The sequence below is a fragment of the Podarcis liolepis genome (assembly GCF_965112155.1).
Source record: "Podarcis liolepis genome assembly, chromosome: 1".
Lineage (NCBI taxonomy): Eukaryota > Metazoa > Chordata > Lepidosauria > Squamata > Lacertidae > Podarcis > Podarcis liolepis.
The window spans coordinates 15,150,998-15,176,632 of record NC_139554.1 but is presented as its reverse complement, the minus strand read 5'-3'; the positions used below and the strand labels follow the sequence as shown (position 1 = coordinate 15,176,632).

Here is a 25,635-nt window from a genome sequence, read left to right as displayed (position 1 = left end):
TGGCGCTGTGGGTTAAACCACAGAGCCTAGGACTTGCCGATCAGAAGGTCGGCGGTTCAAATCCCCGTGATGGGGTGAGCTCCCGTTGCTCGGTCCCTGCTCCTGCCAACCTAGCAGTTTGAAAGCACGTCAAAGTGCAAGTAGATAAATAGGTACCGCTCCGGTGGGAAGGTAAACGGGGTTTCCGTGCGCTGCTCTGGTTCACCAGAAGCAGCTTAGTCATGCTGGCCACATGACCCGGAAGCTGTACGCCGGCTCCTCGGCCAGTAAAGCGAGATGAGCGCTGTAACCCCAGAGTCAGTCACGACTGGACCTAATGGTCAGGGGTCCCTTTACCTTTAGCAGAAGAACAGTTCTCTAGCATTCCTAGGGTCCTCAGAGGTTTCAATCGCTTGTGTAGTTAAACACATTTAGGACTGTAATAGAAAGGGGTCATACCTCGGTCTACCTCTCATTCCAGACTGGCAGCTTGCAGAATAGAGCAATGAAGTGTTTCCAGCAAAGCACTCTCACAGCAGCGACCCAACACAGGAAGGTTGGGTTCCATCCCACCACAGATTGTTGATAACACAAGACCACTTTTACTCTCCTTAGAGCAGTTATTTGCCTCTGACACACCTCACAAGTTCATTGAGCTCGTGACCTTGAGCTGCAGGTGGAAGACAAGAATGCTCATTTAACCATTTCTTGACTTTTCTCTCTGCAAGGATGCGCTTATGCACCCCTCTGACACATTGAACCACTTTGGGAATTGCAATTCTGCAAGGGGATTCGGGCAGTCTCCTAACAATGCTCAGTGCTGCTGACAAACGACACTTCCCAGGATTCCTTAGGGGAAGCCATGACTGTTTTAGGGTACAGCAGCACCTCGGCTTACGTAACCCTCTGGTTACACAAACTTCATGTTACAAAAGCATCAAACCCGGAAGTATTGGACTGGGTCTCCCATATGCGCATGTGCAGAAGCGGTCTGCCGCTGCACACATGCGCAGAACAGTGATCCTCCGGTTGCAGAAACCTCGGGATCCCACTGGACCTCCGGAACGGATCCCGTTCGCAACCGGAGGTACCAATGTACAGTGGACGCTCGGGTTGCAAACGTGATCCATATGGGATGCACGTGCGCAACCCACAGCGTTTTCAACCCGCAGCGGTGCGTCTGCACATGTGTGGGTTGCGATTTGGTGCTTCTGCACATGCGCAAAGCGTGATTTAGCACTTCTGCACATGCGCCACTGCCAAAACCCGGAAGTAACCCGTTCCGGTACTTGGGGGTTTCGGCGCACCCGTAACCCAAAAAAATGCAACCTGAAGCGTCTATAACCTGAGGTATGACTGTACTATGAGGTTGATTTAAGTGTGCAGATGAGGTCTCCATATAAGACAGCTTTCTGTGTTCCTATGAAGAGGCTGAAAAAGGGGTAGATGACATGAGTATTATTATCCCTTTGGAGCCGTATCTTCGTATTTTTGTCCTTCCCGGGGGTGGCACTTTACATTTTTGATACCCCCTCCCTTTTGTTCTATTGGCACTTTTAAAAAACAAATTGATTAATTTAAAAAAGAGAAAGGGGTAGATAAATGGGGACTGCTTCAGGCGGCTGAATGTTGCAGACGAGTGAACGTTCATCTGAAACTAAACAGCCAGTACATGTTTTCTCCTCCAGGTGCTTCGCCACACCAGGACATGGGAGACAGTACAGAATCCGGTGAAACCAGAACTGAGGGTGATGACTGAGGAACTTCATTCAGGGGGCCAGAAGTCGGAGATTTGGTGTGAACTTAATCAGAAAGCTAGCATATTCTGAAGACATGTCAGAGTGATCTATTTAAAAATTGCAAAAGGGTTTTTTTTCCTTAAAAAAAAAAAATTAAGTTAGTATGTGACCAGGAATTTGTAGGCTTTAGAACTGTTCCTTTCAAAAAGTTTACCTTTTCAGGCTGGCGTTCATATCATTTAAATCTCCTTTGGGAGGAAGCAGATCGCATTGCGGAAATACATTCCAGTGATTATTAAAGTAAACACGAAACATGTAAACTAAACATGAGCAAGCTGAATTTGTTGCAGTTAGCACTTTTAAATGAAATTGCCTTGTTCGAGTAAGGCTACGATCAGCAATTCGTGGCAATGCGAAAAGGGTTTGCATGGCTACAGAACTCTTTAAATCTATTAAGCCTCTCTTCTCTTAGCCATTTAAAAACTAGCACTGTGATATTATGGATAATTGATGTAATATAATGGCACCATTTGACTTTGTACCTTTTTTTTTTTTGTATAGAGACACGAGCTTAACTTTTGAATCTGGGCTATATAGAATATTTAGGACTGCCTTTTAAGTGGCGCAGAACAAGGGAAATATACCTAATCCCATTGCCCAAACTCTCTTTTTGTGTGCAAATCAAAATGAACCAGCCTTTTACTGACGAAGTGTATTTTAAAGACAACGAAACAAAAGTTTAAGGAGTTCTTTATCAGTGTGCATTTACTAGGTGTTCACCAGTGCTTGTGAATCGAATCAGTTCTGTGTTAGTTTGGTTGGCTGGGCTTTGCTTACAACTTGTGCAAACGATGCTCTCGTGGTCCAAATTCTGCCGTGGTGTAACTGAGCGTCCCCTGCCAAACCAGGGGAACAATTGCTGCTATTTACATCAAGGTCGAATTTACTCCAGGGTGTTGATAGGAAATAGTGTTGCTATTTTTATGACATTCTAAATATACAAATATATATATCTACACACACACACACACACACACACACACACACACACACACAGAGTTATAGATATATACACCCTGCTGACTTTTTTACATACATTTTTGGGGTCTCAAGACTGGCTGGAACAGGTAAGGGGTGCATCTTTTGCCTAATTAGTACTGTCCCTCACACCATAATGTCTTATTTTGACTATTTAGTCTGCTGAGGGTTTTGTGCGTGTGTGCGGCCAGGTCTGAGGCTTTAGTACAGGGGGCGGAAAACCTCAGGCCCCGGGGATTGAATGTGTCTCTTCAGGACTCCCTGTCCCTGCTGCCCTCGGGACTGTCAATAGGCCACACCCCTAACTCACAGGCCACACCCCTCACAGGCCTTGATCCGTGGCCTCCTCAAGTGCTTTTGCCTGGCTCGAACTGTGACAATGCCTCTTGCTTGCCTGCATGGAAGACAGAGAGCTGTGGCTGCAGGAACCTCTGACTTTTGTGTGTGGCTGGAATGTATTATTATTATTATTATCATTATTTATTCAATTTTTACACTGCCAAAGATCCCAGGGCGGTGTACAACCTTAAGAAGACATTTCACAGAGCACAATAATGAAAACATAATAAAAAGCATAACAACGGACAGAATAATACTAAAACAGTCATAATAACAGTCCCCCTACCCCACAGCTTTAACAGCCCATAGATTCAGTGGGTAGAAAGGAATGTTCTTCCTAGCGCCTAAAGACATGTGATGATGGTGCCAGCCAGGCCTCTCTGGGGAGAGCATTCCACAATCGGAGCCACCACAGAAAAGGCCCGTTCTCATGTTGCCTGCTATTTGAAAGTAAGAGTCACATATCCACTGGATTTTTGCCTCTGGTACCATCCATCACCGCCATTTGAATGTTCCCTGTGAGGATATGCAGCCATTGGGTTGAAAAAGGTTCCCTAAATTGGCAGGTGCCGTGAACAGAGCCACTGATACTAGCAGCCTTATCTGCACCGTAAGCTTAAGGTGGCACAAGAGTTCTGTGTAGTTTCCTGAGTGACGCCTAGTAATCTCCTAATTGTCAGCCCTCTCATCAAGCCACAGTTCCCAGGATTCTTTAGGAGGGAAGCCATGACAGTTTGACTGGGATGAAACTAATAGAGGTTTGTATGGTGTGTGCTTTGACAGAGGAGCCCGGTTGCACCTCATTCTTGCCCTCATTTTGATGTCGCAAGGCGATGACCCTCCCCACAATCTGTTTCAGCATGAAGGACCTTTCATTCTCAATGTACTGTTGATCTAATATTTTGAAAACCTTTGATGACCAAAGTTCTCCAGGACATGGTGGAAACCAAAGTTCACTCTTTATGTGCTTGGGTACGGGGGAATCAAACTCTAAAGAAAATGTAATCTTCCGCAAATGATGGGCCTAAGTCAGTCATGTCTATTCCTTTCAATAGATCTACCGTATGTATGACTAACATTGCACACAACCCAAAGTCTTTTCCTCAGTCATCCTTTCATGCTTCCCCCCATTTTTGCATCACTTGCTTCCCTGCCTCCCCCCTTTCAATGACAGGCCCTGAAAAATAAGGCTGAAGAAATATCTGACATTGTAAGTGTAGCAGGCGATTTAATAACATCTCCAACCCTCTGTGTAAACAGCTTTTTCCTCCCACCAGAGGCGGTTTAATAACAATCCTCTGTATTAAGTTTTTTTTCTCCCACCTCTCTTGAAAACCCACATATGAAGGGTTTTTTTTAGAGTGCTTTAGCTGGAATTGATGGAGGCTAGCATGGAAGGGTACCTATTGGCTAGTTCCTGTAACATCACCAACTCTCCCAATAGTGGCTTTTAAGTGGGGTTGTGTGTTTTTTAAAGTAAGATGAAGAATTAACACATATGTCCATAGACATGTGCACAAATGTGCATCTGCTGCTTTTTCTTTTTTTAAGGGATAACTCAGTTTACAGAGTTAGGCTTCACCCTGGTGTGACTGCTCTTAAAATGCTGCTGCTTCTCTGTTCATCCTATAATGAATATACAGTGCTCAAACTCTGTTATATATTGTGCAACAGAATAAAGCAGGCCAGTTGAACAAACTCACAGAACCAGGGTTTTCTAGTCTCCGAACTTTGGAGTTACCAAATTCTAGATTTTTCTACTGGTAAGTGATACAGACTAATATTGCTCCTGGCTCCTTTCCAAGATGTCTTACGGACTTGACATTTTCTCCCCAGCGCATGGGGAACTTATTGAGATATTTGACCAAGAAATGCTTTAATAAGACAGTTTTTTATACATTCTTAGTAGCTGGATTTTAATATACTTACTTAAAGACTTCTGTGCAGTAGACGTTTTAGTAGTAGAGGGGAAAGAAACATTTTCTCCATTAAAGCAACCTTAGTGTGTAAAGGTGTGGTTTATTTTGGGGGCACTGAAGGTTGGTGTGCCTCCCCCTTTAAAAAATAAAGTAGTTGTCCTGGAAAACAATATGTTAAATTCAGTTGAATTTTGCATTTTTATTGTCACCAAATGACCTTGTGGGCTGAATGTGTTTTGCCAAAGAATATCTGGAACCCCCAGTTTATAGTGTAATCGTTCAGGAGTGTCTCAGATGCCTCCTTGGTACCTGCCAGTTCTCTCCTGTCTTTCTTTCACCAGTTGCTCTGAATAACTTTGCACTGACCAAAAATAAATGGGGAAATACAAAATATCAGAATATCCCTCCAATTACCAATGTAGTCCATGTATGCCCTGTGGGAAAAGCATTGTACATTATTCCCAGGGGGGCCAAAGTATTGACCCTTGGAAGACATCCTTCCACCTGCCTGCAGCTGTGCACAACCTCTGCAATCTTGCATGTGGCTTGAAACAAGAATGATCTAAGCCAAGGAGGGGCAGCCCATGGCCCCCCAGACTCCAACTCCCATCCGCCCAAAACATAGCATGGCCATTAGTCAGGCACAGTGGGAGTTGTAGTTCACTAACGCCAGGCAGGCCACAGGTTCCCCATCCCTACTCTAAGTTATTTGCAATCTTCCTGTGCTTAAGGAGGTACAGGGGTTTGAAAGACCAGAATCCTTGTGCGACCACCATAGGAAGCATTCATTTCAATAGCTTCTTCAGGCATCTTGCTCCCTCTAAGTTTCTCTAAGTCTTCTCCCCATTATTTCAAGGGGTTGCGTGACTTTGTGGGGAAGCGCCTGCAGGCATGCGAAGATGCAAAGCATGAGTCTTTTCCTGGATTTGCTTGCTACACTGCTGCTGTTCTTAAAGAAGTGAATATAGCCGTGCTTGTCAACAAGAACGCATCTCAGCGCAGCCTTGGGAGCCATGGATGTGTTTAAGCATTGAGGCTTGGAGCTGCTTAGCAATCTTGAGAGCAGGGTCTCCAAAGCTCCACAGTACTCCACTCCCATTTCCCTTTCGATACTTGGCTTGTTCAAGGAGGCATCACTTTAGCAAATGAGACATGATTCAGAAGAGGGGGACACTGGACTCAGCTGTTTCTTAGGTGAGGTTCACTTCCAGAGTAAATTAAGAGCTTACCATCAGCAACATGAGCAGAGTAAGAGGGACGCGGGTGGCGCCGTGGTCTAAACCACTGAGCCTCTTGGGCTTGCCGATCGGAAGGTCGGCAGTTCAAACCCCCGCAACGGAGTGAGCTCCCGTTGCTCTGTCCCAGCTCCTGCCAACCTAGCAGTTTCAAAAGCACACCAGTACAAGTAGATAAATAGGTAACACTGCAGCGGGAAGGTAAACGGCATTTCTGTGCGCTCCGGTTTCCGTTAACGGTGTCTCGTTGCACCAGAAGCGGTTTATTAGTCATGCTGGCCACATGACCCGGAATGCTGTCTGTGGACAAACACTGGCTCCCTCGGCCTGAAAGCGAGATGAGTGTCACAACCTCATAGTTGCCTTTGACTGGACTTAACCCTCCAGGGGTCCTTTACCTTTGCCTTTTTATAGGAGGACAGTCCAGTGCTTGTGAATCCAAATAGCCTTCATTTCCTCTCTAACGCTTAAAAGAAAACCCTGCTATATGCATTTAGCAAATTAATAGCTTCTGACCCTCATCCAGTGGTGTGACTCAGAGTGGAAACCTACACATTTACCCAGAGAGACGTCCAACTGTGTTCAGTAGGGCTTTCTCCCAAGTAAGTGTACATAGGTTTATAGATTAATCCCCATTAAAACCAGTAGGTAATGATGTAGAACTGCATCAGAACTGTCACTTCTTCTCCCTGACTTAGAGTGGGTAGGTGGAGCACACCTTACCTGCCTGCCCACCAGCACACCTGCTCCAACTCCAGCCACCATACCCTGGTTGTCGATGACAGGGTATGACTTTTTAATGGGGAATCACATCCTGCAATCCATACATGCATAGGCTCAGATTGCTTGGCCAGTTTACCAGAATTGGCCTGAATCACTGCTCAGTTCGAATGGGTTTACCTTAATGTATTTTCCCCCTTCTCTTGAAGAAAATGCATGAGTATAGGATCTACTTTTTTGCAGTTTCCTGCGTTCCGGGTGGCACAGAACACCCTTCTCATATTTTACCCCTCTGGGGACACAGTTAAAGTACTGATCCTGGACTTAAATGTTTTATCACTTGAGTACTTTTTTTTTTACCTCCTTCTCAGCGAGAAGCAGTGTAAGATCCTGTGCAAGGAATTGAGAAGAGAAAGAGGGGGAACTGTTTAGGAAAACAAATCTTTTATTGAAATCGCATATATCACATTGTTTTATCAGTGGTGTTGTCTTGTCTGATAAACCTAATGGTGGTTCCTGTATTATTATTTTTGCTTCTAGATAAAAATGCTTTGTAGAAACTTAAAAATGAGAAGAAAATCCCCCTTGAGATGTTTGATCATATTTTTGTAGTATATTACATGCAGTGCATTTTTTTTGAAGGGTGGGGGGGGGGAGATTTTATGGAATAATATATTGTTGAAACCTGCTCCTTTGTAGTTCTTTCATTTTTTTGTAATTTGCCATCTGTATATAACCTTCAACAATTGCGTGGCCTGTAGACGTATTTGGTCAATTAAAAAGCCTACAATGGAGCTGATTTGATGAGCTGGTATAATAAACATTTCTTTAAAAAAAACAACCTGTTCTTTTTTAAAAAAAAGATTTATTTCCACTCTCCTCACCCCACAAGCTGTTCTGGGAGTCCTCCCAACCTCTCCTCAGAGCACACACACCCCAAAACAAGGAGCTCACTCCCCACATTGCTGCAGTGGTGTAGCGTGGGTTGCCAGCACACAGGGCTACACAGAGGTGGGGTGGGAGGGAGAGAAACAGACAGAGTACGCATGCTCATTCAACTGCCTAACAGCATCCACATCACCCAGGAGATCACAGCCGCAGAGATAAGAAAAGAAGAGTTGTTCCATTGTCTGGAGTGGTCACTTCCTGGTTCCCATGGAGAAGCCGTTTTCAACAGAACCCAGCAACAGAAGTGTCATGAATGAGCCAGCTCCCAGGAAAGGTTTGCAGCCAGCTGGAAAAAGCAGCCAGGAACAGAGAGGGTTAACTGCTAGGCAGGCTGAGCATCGGCTAGTGCCAATTCCCCCGCCCCTTGGAATGCCAGTTGACAAGGGAATGGCTGAGAGCGGGCAGAACCCAGCCAATGCTCTCAAGAAGTGCAAACTGGCGCAAACAGAGAAGGAAGCAGTTTGTCAGAAAGGGAAGAGATTGGAGCTGAACCAATCCCTCCTAAGATTAGGCTAGGGGGAGGACTGTTAGACTGGAAACAAAGCAGGAGGCGCAAAGTGAGAAAGTTCAATATCTTCTGTAACTGGAAGGAATCTTCAGAAGGGTCATCGTGATCTGGGAGGTGCGTTAGAGCCTTACGGAGCTGTCTGTTGTTTTGACAATAAATCATCCTTTTATGCTTACTGTGTGATCAAGCCGGGGACTGGACTCCTGACAGAAAGTGTGCAGCACCAGATGTTGAAATTTTGTGCCCCCTAACAATTTTGCGCCTAGGACAACTGTTCCATGCCCCCCCCCACTATGCTGGACATGCTAAACTGGCATCGCTGGACTCCTGGACATACAGTGTTATTTTTCTTTCAAAGATCTTAACATGTGGGGCGCAGCTCTCCCACCTAGAAATAGCCTTACCCCTTCTTTGCTGCCGCCCCAGTTTATTATTATTTTTTCCTAGTGCTGCCACTGGTAACTACATTTGGGGACTGAAACCCACAGTGCTACTTTTTTAAAAAAAAGGCCAAGGCAAATTCTTAATCTGTCTCAGTGTTTCAGACACATTGAGAAAGCGCTTGTCCTTTCCATTATAAGGGACATGTGCCTATTTTTAAACTTTTCAAAATCGGCACACTACATGAGATTGTGCCGGCATATTAGGAAGTCTATTAATTCTGACAGCCTATGAAAGGAGCAAATCGTAACCTTCTCTTTAAAAAAAAGAGGGGAAAAAAGGATTACAACAGTTTAGACTCCCCCCCCCCTTAATGAATGAACTGGTAATTAAATTTATGAATCATACAGAATACCAACCAGCTTCTTCCATATTATTAGACATATGCAGTACTTTTGGGTGCTAATATACTTAAACTTATGGGATGCGGGTGGCGCTGTGGGTTAAACCACAGAGCCTAGGACTTGCTGATCAGAAGGTCAGTGGTTCGAATCCCCGCGACGGGGTGAGCTCCTGTTGCTCGGTCCCAGCTCCTGCCCACCTAGCACGTCAAAGTGCAAGTAGATAAATAGGTACCACTTTGGCAGGAAGGTAAATGGCGTTTCTGTGCGCTGCTCTGGTTCACCAGAAGCGGCTTGGTCATGCTGGCCACATGACCCGGAAGCTGTACGCCGGCTCCCTCGGCTAGTAAAGCGTGATGAGCGCCGCAACCCCAGAGTCGTCCGCGACTGGATCTAACGGTCAGGGGTCCCTTTACCTTTACCTTTTATGCTTAAACTTAAAATAAACTGCAGATATTGCTAGGGGACAGGGGACTGACTTGCGCTCAGCTAATACAAAGTCCAAATATTGCTTCCCTGCTCTCCTTAAAGTAGCATTACTGGACCTATTAGATATCAGGGTCAGAAAGAGTGAGTGAACTTGCTTTTTCTCTTGTGTTTTTTCTTGCCCCATCAAGCCAACCCACACAGTCCCATCAATGCTAATGATCATTTCACTGCAGGGGACCAGAAACAGCCCATGAACACAACAGTTCTCTGACTCTCTCAGGTAAGTGGGAGCATTTCTGTCTAAACACACAACCAACATTTTTTTTCTCATCCTCTGGAACTGATCAAGACTTTGACTCTTCTATGTGGAAACATATAGTGAAGTCATTTGGCTTGCAGGCAAGGCTATTTTGATCATTTCCTGTCCTTTTCATGAGGAAAAATGCAGTAATCAGAAAACCAGCCAAACAGCTCCTTGTGCTGATGTAGCAAATCACTTTTTTAGACTTCTTTCCGAATCACTTTGGGAACAAGGCAGGGAGACATTAGCTCTGTGTGTGTGTTCAGCGCCGGAGAGGGAGGAAGGGCTGAGACACATGCCTCTTTGTCCTCTTTGGAATTCATCTAGGATCTCACCGATGAATAAGCCACTTTATTTAACTTGAAGTCTGACTAAAAATAGGTACGAGTTCCTTAGATCTGCTGGTTCCTGACACATTTCCCCCGCTTTACTGACTGACTTTGTCATGGGAGTGCTGATGGGAGACGATACAAATCAGGCTTTGCCAACCATGGGCCCTCCAGATGTTTTCACCTGCATCTCCCATCATCCAGCCCTGCCTCCCAGCCAGCATAGTCATTGGGAGCTGGTCCAAAAAATCCAGATGGCCACAGGTTGTTGAAAGGCTGATGGAACGACTGGGGACAAGCTCAAACTGTATTCCGAAACATCTGCAGGGACTCAGCTTGGTGAACCTGGATTTAAAGGACGAAGAGCTCTTTGATGCTGCCACAAAACAGTTGCCCAGCTTTTTGCCGTGGCAGTTTTTGCATTTTCTATCCATCAGGAAGTTTAGATATTTCACTCACACAGCACTTTTATATTTGCCAATACTTGTCTTTCCCAACAGGCCCAAGAACCCAACTTCTCTGGGCAGTTTAGAAAAAAAGGTTAAAACCATAAACAATAGCTAAAATCTAAAACAGAATTAAAAACTATGTTTTTAATAAGATTGCCAATACAGGACACCAGCAGAGTGAAAGTTCTAAGGGGCATGAAAATGTTTTCTAAAAAACCTGGAAACAAACAAACAAACAAAAAAGGTCTCTATCTGGCACCAAAAAGCCACAGCATGGATACCAGGTGAGAGACTCCGGGGAAGGCGTTCCGCAAATGGAGAGCCACCACAGAAAAGGCTCCGTCTTTAGCTGTCTGTTTGAACCATGGAGTTGAAAGAGATCCTGAGGATCATCTAGTCCAGGGGTCTGCAACCCACGGCTCCGGAGCCGCATGTGGCTCTTTTACACCTTTGCCGCGGCTCCGGGGCGGATACTAGCGAGGGGATGAGGCGCATTGTGCGCCCCGACACTCCCCACTGTGGCGGGCGCTGTACTGGCTGTGACGTCGCATGGGGGTGGTGCGTGCGTTAGTCACGCACCGTCCCGACATCACCTTCCCGCCCACTACATTGTAAGGGGCATGTACGCTGGTCACTGCATTGAAAGGGGGCATGTACGCTAGTCACTGTTTTGAAGGGGAGTGAAGAACACACACACAAAAAATGGTAACTTGTAAATTTAATGTTTATTTCTATGAGGAGGAGTAATTCTGAGGGGTCAAACAAAGAAATAATAAAAAAGTGAAAAAAACCTTATTTTTATAGTGACGAATTTTGCGGCTCCCAGGTTTTTTTCCTTCGGAAACGGGGCCAAGTGGCTCTTTTTGTCTTAAAGGTTGCAGATCCCTGATCTAGTCCAATCCTCTGCAGTGCAGGAATCTTTCACACAACAGAGGGTTTGAACCCTGAGATTAAGTCTCATGCTCTACCAACCAGCTATCCCTCAGGAGTTGGTTTCTGAGTCTTAGAAACAAGTTGACTTAGTAGTTCTCAAAGGTTGCAGTGAACCCCACTGGTGTAGCAAAGCAGAATGACAAATGTGGCAGGAAGATTCAAGGGCAATTAAAGAAACAATCAAACATTTCAGAATAACATAGTATAGCACAGTATCAGTGCCAGATTTACGTTTAAGCTAAACAAGCTATAGCTTAGGGCTCCACTCTCTTGGGGCCCCCCCAAAAAAATTAAAGGGGAAAAACCTGGATGTACATTTCCAAAATATAAGATAAAAAACAAACAAAACCTACATACAGCAACAGTGTTTTGTGTTGTGTAGGCTCCTATGATGTAAGTAATGAGCCCCGCCTGCTAGCCTGCTCCCTAAAATATCACTGGTTTGCTCATTTCTATATATAGGGTGCCTACATTCTTCATGTGCAAATGGCTTTAGATACCTCTTAGGTCCATAAATTAGCATATAGCATATATTCAACACAAAAAACAGCGACAATTTGTTGTTGACAAAGGACAGCTGGACATATAAAGGGCTCCATTACCTTCAGTAGCTTAGGGCCTCATCAGACCTAAATCCGGCCCTGCACAGTATCAAAATAACATTCTTTATTTTCTGAATATGGTTAGATGTGGAACAGGGATTTTTAACTCTGACAAATATGAAAGATCAGAAAAGAGGAGTGAAAAATCAGTGTGGCACGAGCAAATTTTTGTTCTGAATGTGATTAAAAACTTTAGAAACACTGGGTTAACCTATTTATATTGTTTTATGCAATGTTGCATGGATTGGGGTTTTTTTTAACTCACTTATAGATATTATTATAAGGTACGCGGGTGGCGCTGTTGGTTAAACCACAGAGCCTAGGACTTGCCGATCAGAAGGTCAGCCGTTCGAATCCCTGCAGCGGGGTGAGCTCCCGTTGCTCGGCCCCTGTTCCTGCCAACCTAGCAGTTCAAAAGCACGTCAAAGTGCAAGTAGATAAATAGGTACCCCTCCGGCGGGAAGGTAAACGGCGTTTCCATGTGCTGCTTTGGTTTGCCAGAAGCGGCTTAGTCATTCTGGCCACATGACCCGGAAGCTGTACGCCGGCTCCCTCGGCCAGTAAAGCGAGATGAGCGCCACAACCCCAGAGTCGGTCAGGGGTCCCTTTTATAGATATTATTTCTACTTGATTCTAATACTTCTTAAAGTGTTCATGTGATTTCCTGTTAGCCACTTATTAGCCACTTTGGGCACTGTGAGGCGTACAAATGGAGAGGCGGCCATGACTCATCAGCAGCCTTGGCTGCACCTTGCGCTGCTGGAAAAGTTCTTGCTTTTGAGCACAACCGAAGCCCACGATAAACTTATTAAAATTTCACAAAGAAAGTCCTAAGCAATGACGCCTTCACCAAAGGCACCTTGCCCAGCGTGGCGCAGCTGCTTTCATTAACACCCACCAACAGACTGAGGGACTCGGAGAGCGCAGAGCTTCCTTTGGCATCTTCCTTGCCAGCTTTCTTCTGGCTGAACTTTGCCGGCTGTGTGAAGACGGTCATAAATGTTTCAGAGGAGCCTCATTAGCCAGCGAGCAAAGAATGAAGGCTGGTGACAGAGCGATTGCCGTTTTGACCTCTTTCTCTCATGGTGGGGACTGCGAAGCTGCATCTGGGATTCAGGGATGAAGAAGACCGCAGTGCAGTTAACATATAGCGAGAGAGCAATTACAAACCTAAATGACAAACAGGAATGTTAATAATAATAACAACAATAATTAATAATAATAAAAATAAAAATTTCTTTGTATCCCTCAATAGATATAATTTTATATCATTGTATTATGGTTACAATAGAAAAGGGCAAAGATAGGGTGCAGCAATGAGACTTTAAAAGCAAAACAAAAAACCCACAGAAAAATGGAACAGGAAATCGATAAAACAAAAGATTTTTTAAAAAATGTACAGTGGTACCTCGGTGCTCAAACTTGGTTCCGGAAGTCTATTCCAAAACCAAAGTGTTCCAAAACCAAGGCACGCTTTCCCATAGAAAGTAATGCAAAACAGATTAATCCGTTCCAGCCTTTTAAAAATAACACCTAAAACAGCAATTTAACATTAATTTTACTATCTAACGCGACCACTGATCCATAAAATGAAAGCAATAATCAATACACTGTACTATAAAATAAATAAGACAGTATTAAAATTATTATTTTTTCTTACCTGCACGGCATTGTTTTGATGGGGGGCTTTTATCCATTTCCGCAGTCACTCAATCAATCAATCAATCAATCAATCAGTAGCCAAACTGGGTTCCACACAGTCACAAAAACAAATTAACCAAAAAAGCTTCAAAAACAAAAACGCAAAATAAATAGCAAAAACAAAAGTGCCAAACTTAATCCATTCCAGATGTCCATTCGACTTCCGAAATGTTCGAAAACCAAGGCGCAGCTTCTGATTGGTGCAGGTGCCCCGGAAACAATAACTGACAGCAGCATTGGATGTTCGGCTTCCGAAAAATGTTCGAAAATCGGAACACTTACTTCCGGGATTTTGTGTTTGAGAACCAAGGTGTTTGAGTACCAGGGGTACCACTGTTGGAATTCTATGTGAAATTTGCAGAAATTTAATAAAATATATTAAAAATAAACTATGAACTGCATCAGATTTCGTTGCCACCCCTATCAGTAAGGAATCCAAGAAGTCAATGTATTTTGCTTCACTGAGATGCCTTTCCTGTGCCTTTTTTTCCAACCCAAAATTAAGAAGCAGCGGTTTCTGTGCCTGACATTCTGAACGAGGGTTTAAAATTAATAGACTACAGAGTAAGCCTTGTAATGACTAGATAATATGACATGGAGCACTGTCACATTGCAAATTAGGGAGTGCCATTAGAGGCTGTGTAGGAACAAGCTCACCATGGGAAATTTATTGCCTGCAATTCCTGCAAAATACCGCAGGTTTGAAGAATAAATGGTAGCTGGCAGATTAATATGAACATATGATACTTTCCAAAGCACACCATCACTGTGCAAACTTTCAGGGCAAAATGTTCAAACGAGGTGGTGCTAGTACAATTTTTTTTTAAATAACTGCTGAGCTCACATGAAATTCATTTAAAGGGGGGGGGGGAGGGAATAGCAAAGAAATACAGTATTTCAAATATATTCTGTTCCAGTCAGCGCCAGTAGAATTGGGGCAAATTCAATGTTCCTTTTGCCTCCCCCACTTTTAAAATGATGTGCAGTTAAGAGGTTTTTAAGGTATAGACTTGAAAAACACAAAGTGTCAACAAGAAGCTGAGTGGGAAATTGCAATCACATCTGTTACACTTAGCTGTTGTAGTGTGCCAGTGCTTCTGTTCAGGGATTCAGCCAGACATGCCCTTCGATATGAAACTCCATTCCTTCCTGCCATTTTCCATTCCTACTCACCTTGCCAACAAAGGTCCGTATAGTTAAAGCCATGGTTTTCCCAGTAGTGATGTATGGCAGTGAGAGCTGGACCATAAAGAAGGCTGATCGCCGAAGAATTGATGCTTTTGAATTATGGTGCTGGAGGAGACTCTTGAGAGTCCCATGGACTGCAAGAAGATCCAACCTATCCATTCTGAAGGAAATCAGCCCTGAGTGCTCACTGGAAGGACAGATCCTGAAGCTGAGGCTCCAATACTTTGGCCACCTCATGAGAAGAGAAGACTCCCTGGAAAAGACCCTGATGTTGGGAAAGATGGAGGGCACAAGGAGAAGGGGACGACAGAGATGGTTGGATAGTGTTCTCGAAGCTACCAGCATGCATTTGACCAATCTGCGGGAGGCAGTGGAAGACAGGAGTGTCAGGAGTGCTCTGGTCCATGGGGTCACGAAGAGTCGGACATGACTAAACGACTAAACAACTACAACTCTCCCCCAACAGTCAGCCAGCATTCTATGCCCATTGAGCTTGCTTGCTGATCTAAACACGGTTTATACCTAGGACTGTGTTTGCCAGAAATCATAATCTTGGTCTTAAGAGTAATTTATAGATAGGCTTTCCTGTTTACAACATGTGCTGATACACCTCCAAGAGGTTTTGAAGTCCCAATTGGGAAAGAGAGAAGGGCACTAAATCATCTGCATATATTTCTGTTCCTAATTCTTGGAGGGGTGGGGAGTTTTCGTTGGCTAAATATGGCACCAAAAACATTAATATAAAAGAAAAAGTGGGAGCCAGAATGCAACTTTGCTTCACTCCTTGCAACATTTTAAAAGCACCAGTCATCCCACCAAGTAAACTTACTCTGACCCTCTTTTCTCAGATCAATAGTAAATGTCTGCAGTCGGTACTGGCGATTTGAAATTTCTCCCGCCGTCTATTTCGATTAACAGAGTTGAATGCAGCAGAAAGATCAATAATGGCTATGCGTTTCTTTTGTTGTCCATTGTGGTTTTAGATTTTAAGCCACACTTACAGAAACAACAATTACCTTGAAAGGCAGCCCATATATTGATTTAAAAACAAAGAAACAAAAAACACAACATCACTTATTGTTGTTTTTCTGCCAGCTAAGCTGCTGTCGTAGGCAGAGAAGCGTTTTAAGGTTTACTAGAAGACATCCATTGCTTGCCACATAACCTCATTGCTTAACTTGCCCCTAAACAGCAGGGGCGGCCCTTAACTCAGTGGCAGAGCATGTATTCTGCATGAGCCAGCCCAAGACATTTTGCTGCCTGAAGCGATGGACAAGATGGCATCCTGCCGGCCATTCCACATTGCTTTGTAGGCAACAGGACACAGTCCTCCACCACCGCTAAGGCCAGCTGCCTAGCTTATGGGATGGAGGTCACATCTTCAGTGGCACACACAACTCTGTCCTCCCGCCATCTTGTTCTTGTGCTACGTTCCCCACGCTGCCTGAAACACCTGATTCACTTTGCTAAATGGTAGGGCCGGCCCTGTAGGCCAGCCAGCATGTCCCTCCATGCAGTTGGGCCTGGGTAGGGCTTAAAACTCACCCTCCAACATCTCACAGATAAAAATAAGGACAGACTTCACAATATCCCAACTGTCATACTAAAGATCACTGTCCTGAACATTTTCCCCACCCTCCACATAAACACATAGTGCCAAATTACCAAAAAGACAGAGTAGGCACTGGCCTATGCGCCCCACACCTTTTAGGGGCCCCATGACAACGGATCAAAATAATATTGATTTGATCTTGAAAGAAAACTGCAATTAAGCTTTCTTAGTTCAATGTTATTCCACTAGAGCAGGGGTCGGAAACCTAAGGCCCATGGGCCACAAGCGGCCCACATGGGTTGTTTAACTGGCCCATGAGCCGCCCCTGAACTGAGCTGCTCGTTCGGCGAGTCCCCGCATGCTGCACTAAACCGGCACAGTGCGGTGTGGGGACTTGCTTCCATGGTGCCAGAAATCACGTCTGCGCATGTGCAATCCAGTTCATGGAGGAATATCCAATGGAGTGAACAGGCCCCTGCACTACAGCTCTTGCACAAGAGTAGCCCCGAGATTTCGACTGCCTGGGAACCTCCACTGGGTTTAATCCAGCACGGTACACACAACTATACAATGCTGGCATCTCTACGGTGTATTGTAATTTTGCTCTGCAATAGTGTGCCTTCCACAGATTTTTAAATATTTGACCTAAAAAGCGCTTGGGAGGCCTTGGGCCTTCTTCCTGGTGAAAATGAAGCAAAGAGGAGCAGCTTCGTAGAAGAGATTCTGCAATCCATCCCTGGGGGGAATTTTCTCTGCCGGGGGTCAGGGAGTGCTGGCTGCCTCCGCGATCTTTCCTTGCTCTGCACCAGGTGAGTTTCGGGACTGTTGAGCACTCTCTTTGCTCTTGCAAGACATGAAGCGCACACACACACACACACACACACACGCTGTCAGGGGTCAGGCTGAGGGGTAGAAGAAGAGAAGAGTTTGGATTTGATATCCTACTTTATCACTACCCGAAGGAGTCTCAAAGCAGCTAACATTCTCCTTTCCCTTCCTCTCCCACAACAAACACTCTGTGAGGTGAGTGGGGCTGAGAGACTTTAGAGAAGTGTGACTAGTCCAAGGTCACCCAGCAGCTGCATGTGGAGGAGCGGAGACGCGAACCCGGTTTCCCAGATTACGAGACTACCGCTCTTAACCACTACACCACACTGGCTCTGAGGAGGAATGGTGGGAGCAAGGCTGGGATCCTGAAGCTCCACACGAGCAGGAGGATAGTATTGACCTAGAGCAATGGTTTGTGGAGGGACACAGTTCGGAGACTGATAGTTGGGCCGAACTGGAAGGAGAACAACAAGGGCAAGAAGAACGGGAGGGGAGAGAGCTGGTTAACTCTCCCTCACTAGAAAGTGCACAGCCTGTCAGTCCTAGAGCTAGACGATTGGATTAGGTGGCCTCTCAGAAGGCTTATTGGTGGAGAGATCACGTGGCTAGGAGACAGGAAGATGGAAGTAGCTAGAGGGAAGTGGGAGGAACTCAATTGGGAGCACCTGCATAGTAAGAACGGATGCTGGATTTTGTGCTGTGTTTAATAAACCTTTCTGATGCTGGAAAAAGACTACTTTCGCTCTGTGCTGGTATCTACAGAGAAGGGGGAAAGGTAAGCCTTGCCTAACAGCCTGACACCACAGCCCTTGCAAGTGACTTCAACATTTGGAAAAGGCCAGTCCCCTTTCAGGCGCAGCAGCAAGATGTTGTGTTTGCCCACAAGAGGCACCCACATCCCCCTTTGATATATGCACTCTAGAGATCCTGGGAAGGGAGGTAAACCCTGAAGGATGATCATTCTCGCAACTCATGCTAAGAATGTTCACAAGACAACCTCAGACCAGCAAAAGCAGGCTTGTATCCTGGCAATCTGGAGCAACCCAGGTAAATAAGGACAGTTCTAGCATGGTGAAACCAGCACAGAATGTTCACTTTCCAAATGTATTTCATGAAACGCCCCATCAGTTTGTGTCCAGAAGGGTGAACAAATCAATAAAAGCTGCTCTTCGAGGTCAGCCAGTGCTCAGGTGAGAAGTGGCTCTCTTGTGAACCTGTTTTCTTCCCTCACCTCTCCAGCCAAAACCTTTTAAAAAAAAAATCTGCTTTTTCAAGCGACGTTTATAAATACCTTCTCACATTTTGTCACGGCCATATTCATAGGAGTTCCGTTATCAGTTTTTCCTACTTTTTCACAGTTTGGATAATTATACACTGCACTGAGCAAAGTCATCTGAGATGTGTTGATGGCACAGAAATAGCTGTGTGTGTCTAATGGGGTGTTTGCAGAAAAGGAGAGTGTAACATAAGCGGAAGAGAAAAGGGAGAAGCCATTGATAGCTTATAGGATAGGTGGCCTGAGGTGCCAGTGACCTTTCAATCAGCCAAGTGGAAATCATTAGCAGAGAGACCCCGCTATGCAGGGAACGCAGCAGCCGCAGCAGTGCCTTCTGGTGGCCTATGAGTCGTTAACATTGCTAGACTTGTTCAGCAGAATCCCTGAACCTGATCTTGTGTAGGAATAAATGAGCTTTCCACCCCAATAATGAGTTTCAAAGTTTTAGTGCAGAATAATCTTAAAACACACACATATAAGCATTACAGTGGTACCTCAGGTTACGTACGCTTCAGCTTACAGACTCCGCTAACCCAGAAATAGTGCTTCAGGTTAAGAACTTTGTTTCAGGATGAGAACAGAAATCGGGCTCCGGCGGCGCGGCAGCAGCAGGAGGCCCCATTAGCTAAAGTGGTGCTTCAGGTTAAGAACAGTTTCAGGATAAGTACGGACCTCTGGAACGAATTAAGTACTTAACCTGAGGTACCACTGTATATGAACAAAACAACAAAGTAACGCACTGCAAACAAGCAATGCAGTTCAGTCCTATGTCACAGAATCATAGAACTGAAGAGTTGGAAGGGACCTGAGGGTCATCTAGTCCAACCCCCTGTGATGCCGGAATCTCAGCTAAAGCATCCATGATGGATGGCCATCCAACCTCTGCTTAAAAACCTCCAAGGACGGAGAGTCCACCACCTCTCGTGGGAGTCTGTTCCACTGCTGAACAGCTCTTACTGTCAGAAAGTTTTTCTGTATGTTTAGTTGGACTCTCCTTTCTTGTAACTTGAAACCATTGGTTCAACTCCTACACTCCAAAGCAGGAAAAAAACAAGCTTGCTCCCTCTTCCATGTGGCAGCCCTTAAGATATTTGAAGGTGGCAATCATATCTCCTCCCAGTCTCCTCTTTCCCAGGCTAAACATACCCAGCTTTTTCATTTATGCAGTTCAGTAAACTTTCCTCTCTCTGCTCCCAGAGAGAGATCCTAAGCTTTTTCATCATTGTGCTGTGGGTTGAAACACAGAGCCTAGGACTTGCTGATCAGAAGGTCGGCAGTTCGAATCCCCGCGACGGGGTGAGCTCCCGTTGTTCAGTCCCTGCTCCTGCCAACCTAGCACTTCAAAAGCACGTCAAGGTGCAAGTAGATAAATAGGTACCGCTCCGGCGGGAAGGTAAATGGCGTTTCCGTGCGCTGCTCTGGTTCGCCAGAAGCAGCTTAGTCATGCTGGTCAAATGACCTGGAAGCTGTACGCTGGCTCCCTCGGCCAATAAAGCGAGATGAGCGCCGCAACCCCAGAGTCGGTCACGACTGGACCTAATGGTCAGGGGTCCCTTTACCTTTATGAGCCATCTCTGATCTCTCAAGTTTCCTCTCTTGCTGTGAGATCTGAAGTTCAGATGTCCTGCGATGTATCACCAGGTAGTTTAGCTCACTGAAATGAGAAAACACCAGCTTTCTGCTTTCTTCAATTAATGTTCTTGGTTGTTTGTTCTAATGCTCTGGTGGGCATCATAAGCCCCCCCCCCCCCAGTTAGGAATGTGATAGAAATTGATTCAGTTAACATTTGAAGCTGAATATACCTAATCCATGTTTTTCAAAATAATACAATAATTGGAACACAGCCATCCTTTGAAATTCAAACTTCTCAATTTTGTGATGCAGTTTCTGCTTGGACAAAGTGTGTACAAAAATACATATATTTGTGAGAATAGCTACAAACATGTGTTCTGTTGTGGTTTTAACTTTCTGACTGTAATTTTTTTTTAGTGATAATTTTATTGTTATGTTGTTGTCATATATTCACTGCAAACTGAAATTACTGTAAAGGAAAATGCAGGATTAAAATGACTGTTGAAAGATATGTGAAAGCGTTTTCAAGTTAGAATCCAGCCTCTCTGTTGCATATTTCTATCTAAGCTCTTTTTTATTATTCCAAATCTTTTCTGAGTAGCAAGATAATTTCAGATAGAGATTGTGGAAGCTGATGAGCTGAGCCTTTGGGGGACACTTGTGCAAACTGCAGTTGAAACAGGTGATATTTAAACAGAAGATGTTAAGGAGATGAATCGAGATTGACAGGTTTGTGTCACCATGGCAACAACCTCTCATGAATACCAGGATCAAATGCTGAGGGTGCATCGTGCAAACAAGCATTTAATCAAGAGATATCATTGCCATCCTACTTCCTTCAATTTTATCTCTGCCTCGCAGTTCTGAGAAGGGGCTTGGGTTTATACGAACCCTCAGAGATTTCTAAGAAAAACACACAGCAAGCGCATTCAGTAAGTCAAAAGGATTCCATATCTCATATATGGTGTATCATTTCCAAGCAGGCTAGCAAGATTATTTCAAGTGACACAGCAGCTACTTGCAAGTAGCTGTAGCTCAGGGGCAGAGAGTCTTTGACTCTCTGGGTGTTATTGGATTCCAACTCACATCATTCCAGAATCACTGGCTATGCTGGCTGAGGTTGGGGAGAGTTGAGTTCGCCAACATCTGGATGGCCACTGGTTTCCTGCCTCTTCCGTTACAGCTCCAGCTGTTACAAACCATGGCGGTGATGCAACAAGAGATATCAGTGATTCACGTTTTCTCTTCATCATGCGTCTCTTCACACTTCAGTACCATAATAATGTACGAAGTTGGGTGGGGGGCATTAACTTGTGACCCTGGTTTGCTGTGTCAGTTACTCAGTTTGTGGGGTGGCACAAAACGTGGTTTTCAGGGCACTGTTGTTGTTGTTTAGTCGTTTAGTCGTGTCCGACTCTTCATGACCCCAAGGACCAGAGCATGCCAGGCACTCCTGTCTCCCACTGCCTCCTGCAGTTCGGTCAAACTCATGCTGGTAGCTTTGAGACCACTGTCCAACCATCTCGTCCTCTGTCGTCCCCTTCTCCTTGTGCCCTCCATCTTTCCCAACATCAGGGTCTTTTCCAGGGAGTCTTCTCTTCTCATGAGGTGGCCAAAGTATTGGAGCCTCAGCTTCAGGATCTGTCCTAACAGTGAGCACTCAGGGCTGATTTCCTTCAGAATGGAAGGGGACAACAGAGGAGGAGATGGTTGGACAGTGTTCTCGAAGCTACCAGCATGAGTTCGACCAAACTGCAGGAGGCAGTGGAAGACAGGAGTGTCTGGCGTGCTCTGGTCCATGGGGTCACAAAGAGTCGGACACGACTAAACAACTAAACAACAACAAGCCACCTTGAGCATGGTTTGAGCTATGGAAAGGCAGCATATCAACAAAAGGATGGATGGATGGATGGATGGATGGATGGATGGATGGATGGAGTTGACCACTGTGAGAACAGAATGCTGGACCAGATGGGCCTTGACTTGATCCAGCTGTGTTTCTTCTTACGCTCTTACACCATAACAGTTGCAGAATTTATCCCACCCGTTTAACACAGTCCTTTATCCTCATCCATCTGAAATGCGGAAGCCAATTGAAAACAGCTTTTCATGTAATGCGTCCTCTTGACCTCTCCTTTCATTGTGCTTCACGAAGGGATTGAAGAGGGTGGGTATAAATAGGAGACAGGCACAATAGAGCAAAGCATCTGAAATAAACACTGAGCAATTAGTGCAGGAAGTTCTGGTCCCATCAATGGAACAGAAACATCTCCCGCCTCCGTGGTGCGGTGATGGCACGTCGCCCCAGAGCACCACTTTCTTCCCATCTTGCCGAGGCGCTCACAGGTGCTAAATTTGAAAAGAAATCCCTGGGCAGAGCCAGCAGTCTAGCAGCAAAGGCTCGTACTGGATTAATATCAATTATTTGTAAAGGGCAAATGTGAAGATAAAAACACCATGGTAAACGTTTTCATAAGTCATGATGGGCGCTAAGGAGGTGCAAGACTCTGGAGAGAGGCGAGGGTTTTCAGGGGGACCCAGCGACCTCACGATGCTGTCCTCATTCCCTGCTGCAACAAATGGCCCAACTGCGTGGGATGCTAAGAATGTCATTAGGAGCACAGGAAGTGGCCTTCCCCTGAGTCTGAGCCTTGCTCCATCTATCTCAGTACTGCCCACACAGACTGGCAACAGCTCTCCAGAATTTCTAGGCTAGGAATGTTCCCATCTCTTCCTGAAGGTAGGAAGTGTCAACATGCAGAGGGGCGAGGAGGCCAGCTGGCAAGCTCAGCTCGGACATCTCCTTCCATCGGCCCGTGCTCCAGTGTAAATCAGCGACCCGAACTTCAAAAGCCAGGGCACGCAATTAGCAGAGTGTGGTTCGCACGCAGAAGTAGGCGTGAGGCGTAAGTCATGCTACAGCTACATATTCATTACACATAAATCAGAACAAAGAAACATGGTGTCTCTCTCTCATGTCGTCTTGGAGAAAACAGCTAAAGCAAAAGCTATACACAAACGGAAGTTCCCAGCAAGCTGTGCTGGAATGTAAACAGACATGTGGCATGCAACAATTCCACACGTCTGTTCTTTAAGGTGGAACGCAATTCTCAACAGGAAGGGGTTGAACCTTCTGAAGGCTAAGCAAATGGCCAAGCCTCTATGAGCTAGAGTTCTTCCCCAAACTACAGCAGCATCCCACCCCTTGGTTAGCAGAATGGACAGGGGGCTGGTTTCCATAAGTACAACTGCATGCAGGATGGGATACTGAACCTTTCCCTTTCCCACCCTTGTTTCTGCTGCATTTGCAGCACCAAAGTCACCTCCCCGGACTGCAAGTGGAGGTCCTGGGCTGCCCAGATGACAAGACTCCCCTCTTGGCCTGGATGATGTGGTCCAAAGGAAAGCCCCAATCTGGTGGAACGCTCTGTCACAAGAGACTAGGGCCCTGCGGGACTTGGCATCTTTCTGCAGAGCCTGCAAGACAGAGCTGTTCCGCCTGGCCTTTGGCCAGGGCACAGCCTGACCCCCTCCTTTGGCAATCCTCACAGAACTCTAGCCCAATGGTTGCCATTAATTTGATTCTGAATTGATTTTAGAACGTATTTTAATTAATTGACTGTGTGATTTTATGTACACTGTGTTATTTTTACTTGTTGTTAGCCGCTATGAGCCCGGCTTTGGCCAGGGAGGGTGGGATATAAATAAATTATTATTATTATTATTATTATTATTATTATTATTATTATTATTATTATTGCCACCAGCTTGGTTGCAGAAGTTGCTGGAAGGTTACAAGGCGCCATCCAACCATCTGAGGAACTCTGGATTTGTGTAAGGTTTACTCTTGAGCCTTTTCCACCCTTGAAGATATCTCGCAAGGCAGCAGAGTGTGTGTGTTTGAGTAAATGAACGTGGGAGTTGAAGCTGAAGGCAGCCTTGACATTCTGGTGGGATTTTGCCTTCTGATAATTGGGAGTGAGAGAGGCATGCAAGTCGAGGGGATTACTTGGGCAGAGATGAATCTGGAGGTTGTGAGTTCCACACACTGCTCTGGTTTACGGTGAATTTGTTTTCATTTTCTCTCAAATAAACACACTGTCTGCTGTTAACCCTGAGAAATTGTCAGTGAAACCCACACTCAAAGGGCTTGAACACCTACCCGATGCTACGTGACAACAGGATATTACAGTGCTGGAAATGTCTGGAGGGGAGACAGAAGTTGCCTTGCCGAAAGGTGACTGGGGAGAGTCTGGGACAGAGCAATTTCAATGTGGAAATGTCAAGAACGTTACAACAGCCTCGCTGGAGAAGTCCAAGGCCTCATCTATGCTATTCCAATTCCTAAATTGAAACTCAGAAGTTTCTGGGAGTTCGCAAGTGAAGCTAGTGACTTTCTCTGCTACTTGCTCATAGTGTCTGCTTTTCAGCTATGCATAATTTTTACATGTGCTTTCATCTGGTTTTTTTTAGCTCATTGCCGATTTTAATTATAATTTGAATGTTTTCAGTAGCTGTTGTTTTTACTGTTTTATTCTTGTGGTAAACCACTTTGAGGTAGGTTGGTTGGTTTTCACAATCAAGAGGTATATAAATTGTACGAAGTAAATAAATAAAGGTACACTGCATCTGAACATGAAGCTTCTATTTGGTTATCCTATATACAGTGGTACCTCGGGTTAAGTACTTAATTCGTTCTGAAGGTCTGTTCTTAACCTGAAACTGTTCTTAATCTGAAGCACCACTTTAGCTAATGGGGCCTCCTGCTGCCGCTCCATCGCCGGAGCACGATTTCTGTTCTCATCCTGAAGCAAAGTTCTTAACCCAAGGTACTATTTCTGGGTTGGCGGAGTCTGTAACCTGAAGCGTATGTAACCTGAAGCATATGTAACCCGATCAGCTCCAAGCGGTATGGCCCAGCGGTCAGGGAAGTTGTAGCTGAACGACATCTCGAGGGCTACATGGAAGCACTGATAACAGGGAAAGGGTTTGCCTGACTTGTATGGATTATGCAATCAGGAACGTAACCCTGCAGCACAAAAGGGCAAAAGTACAGTTCAGTAATTTCAATTACAAATATACACGCACTGTGAATGCCCTCAAGGCTACCAACAGCAGCAGCAGCAGCAGCAGCAGCCATGGCTTCAGTTACAATAGGGGATATTATTTAAATTTATTGGTCGCCTTTTTTGCCATGTAGCAACTCCAAGCAACTTTCAATAAGCTTTTCAATAAGCATATTCCCGCCCCTCAAAGAATTCTTGGCA

General features: G+C 45.1%; 1 protein-coding gene and 1 long non-coding RNA gene across 3 annotated transcripts in view; both read left to right on the top strand.

The window, feature by feature from the left end:
- The window catches only part of LBHD2 (LBH domain containing 2), a 57,882-nt gene extending 52,330 nt beyond the window's left edge, over nucleotides 1–5,552 (top strand). For both annotated transcript variants that reach the window (XM_083458615.1, XM_083458614.1), the window contains exon 4: nucleotides 1,668–5,552. In XM_083458615.1, the coding sequence (XP_083314741.1) occupies nucleotides 1,668–1,738 (71 nt within the window). In that variant the 3' untranslated portion in view covers nucleotides 1,739–5,552. The remainder of the gene's footprint in view (nucleotides 1–1,667) is intronic.
- Nucleotides 5,553–23,504: 17,952 nt separating this feature from the next.
- Nucleotides 23,505–24,881, top strand: LOC310705001. Its single transcript, XR_014525150.1, has 2 exons — nucleotides 23,505–23,576; nucleotides 24,136–24,881. It is a non-coding gene; the product is annotated as an uncharacterized lncRNA (long non-coding RNA).
- The last annotated feature ends 754 nt before the right edge of the window (nucleotides 24,882–25,635 follow it).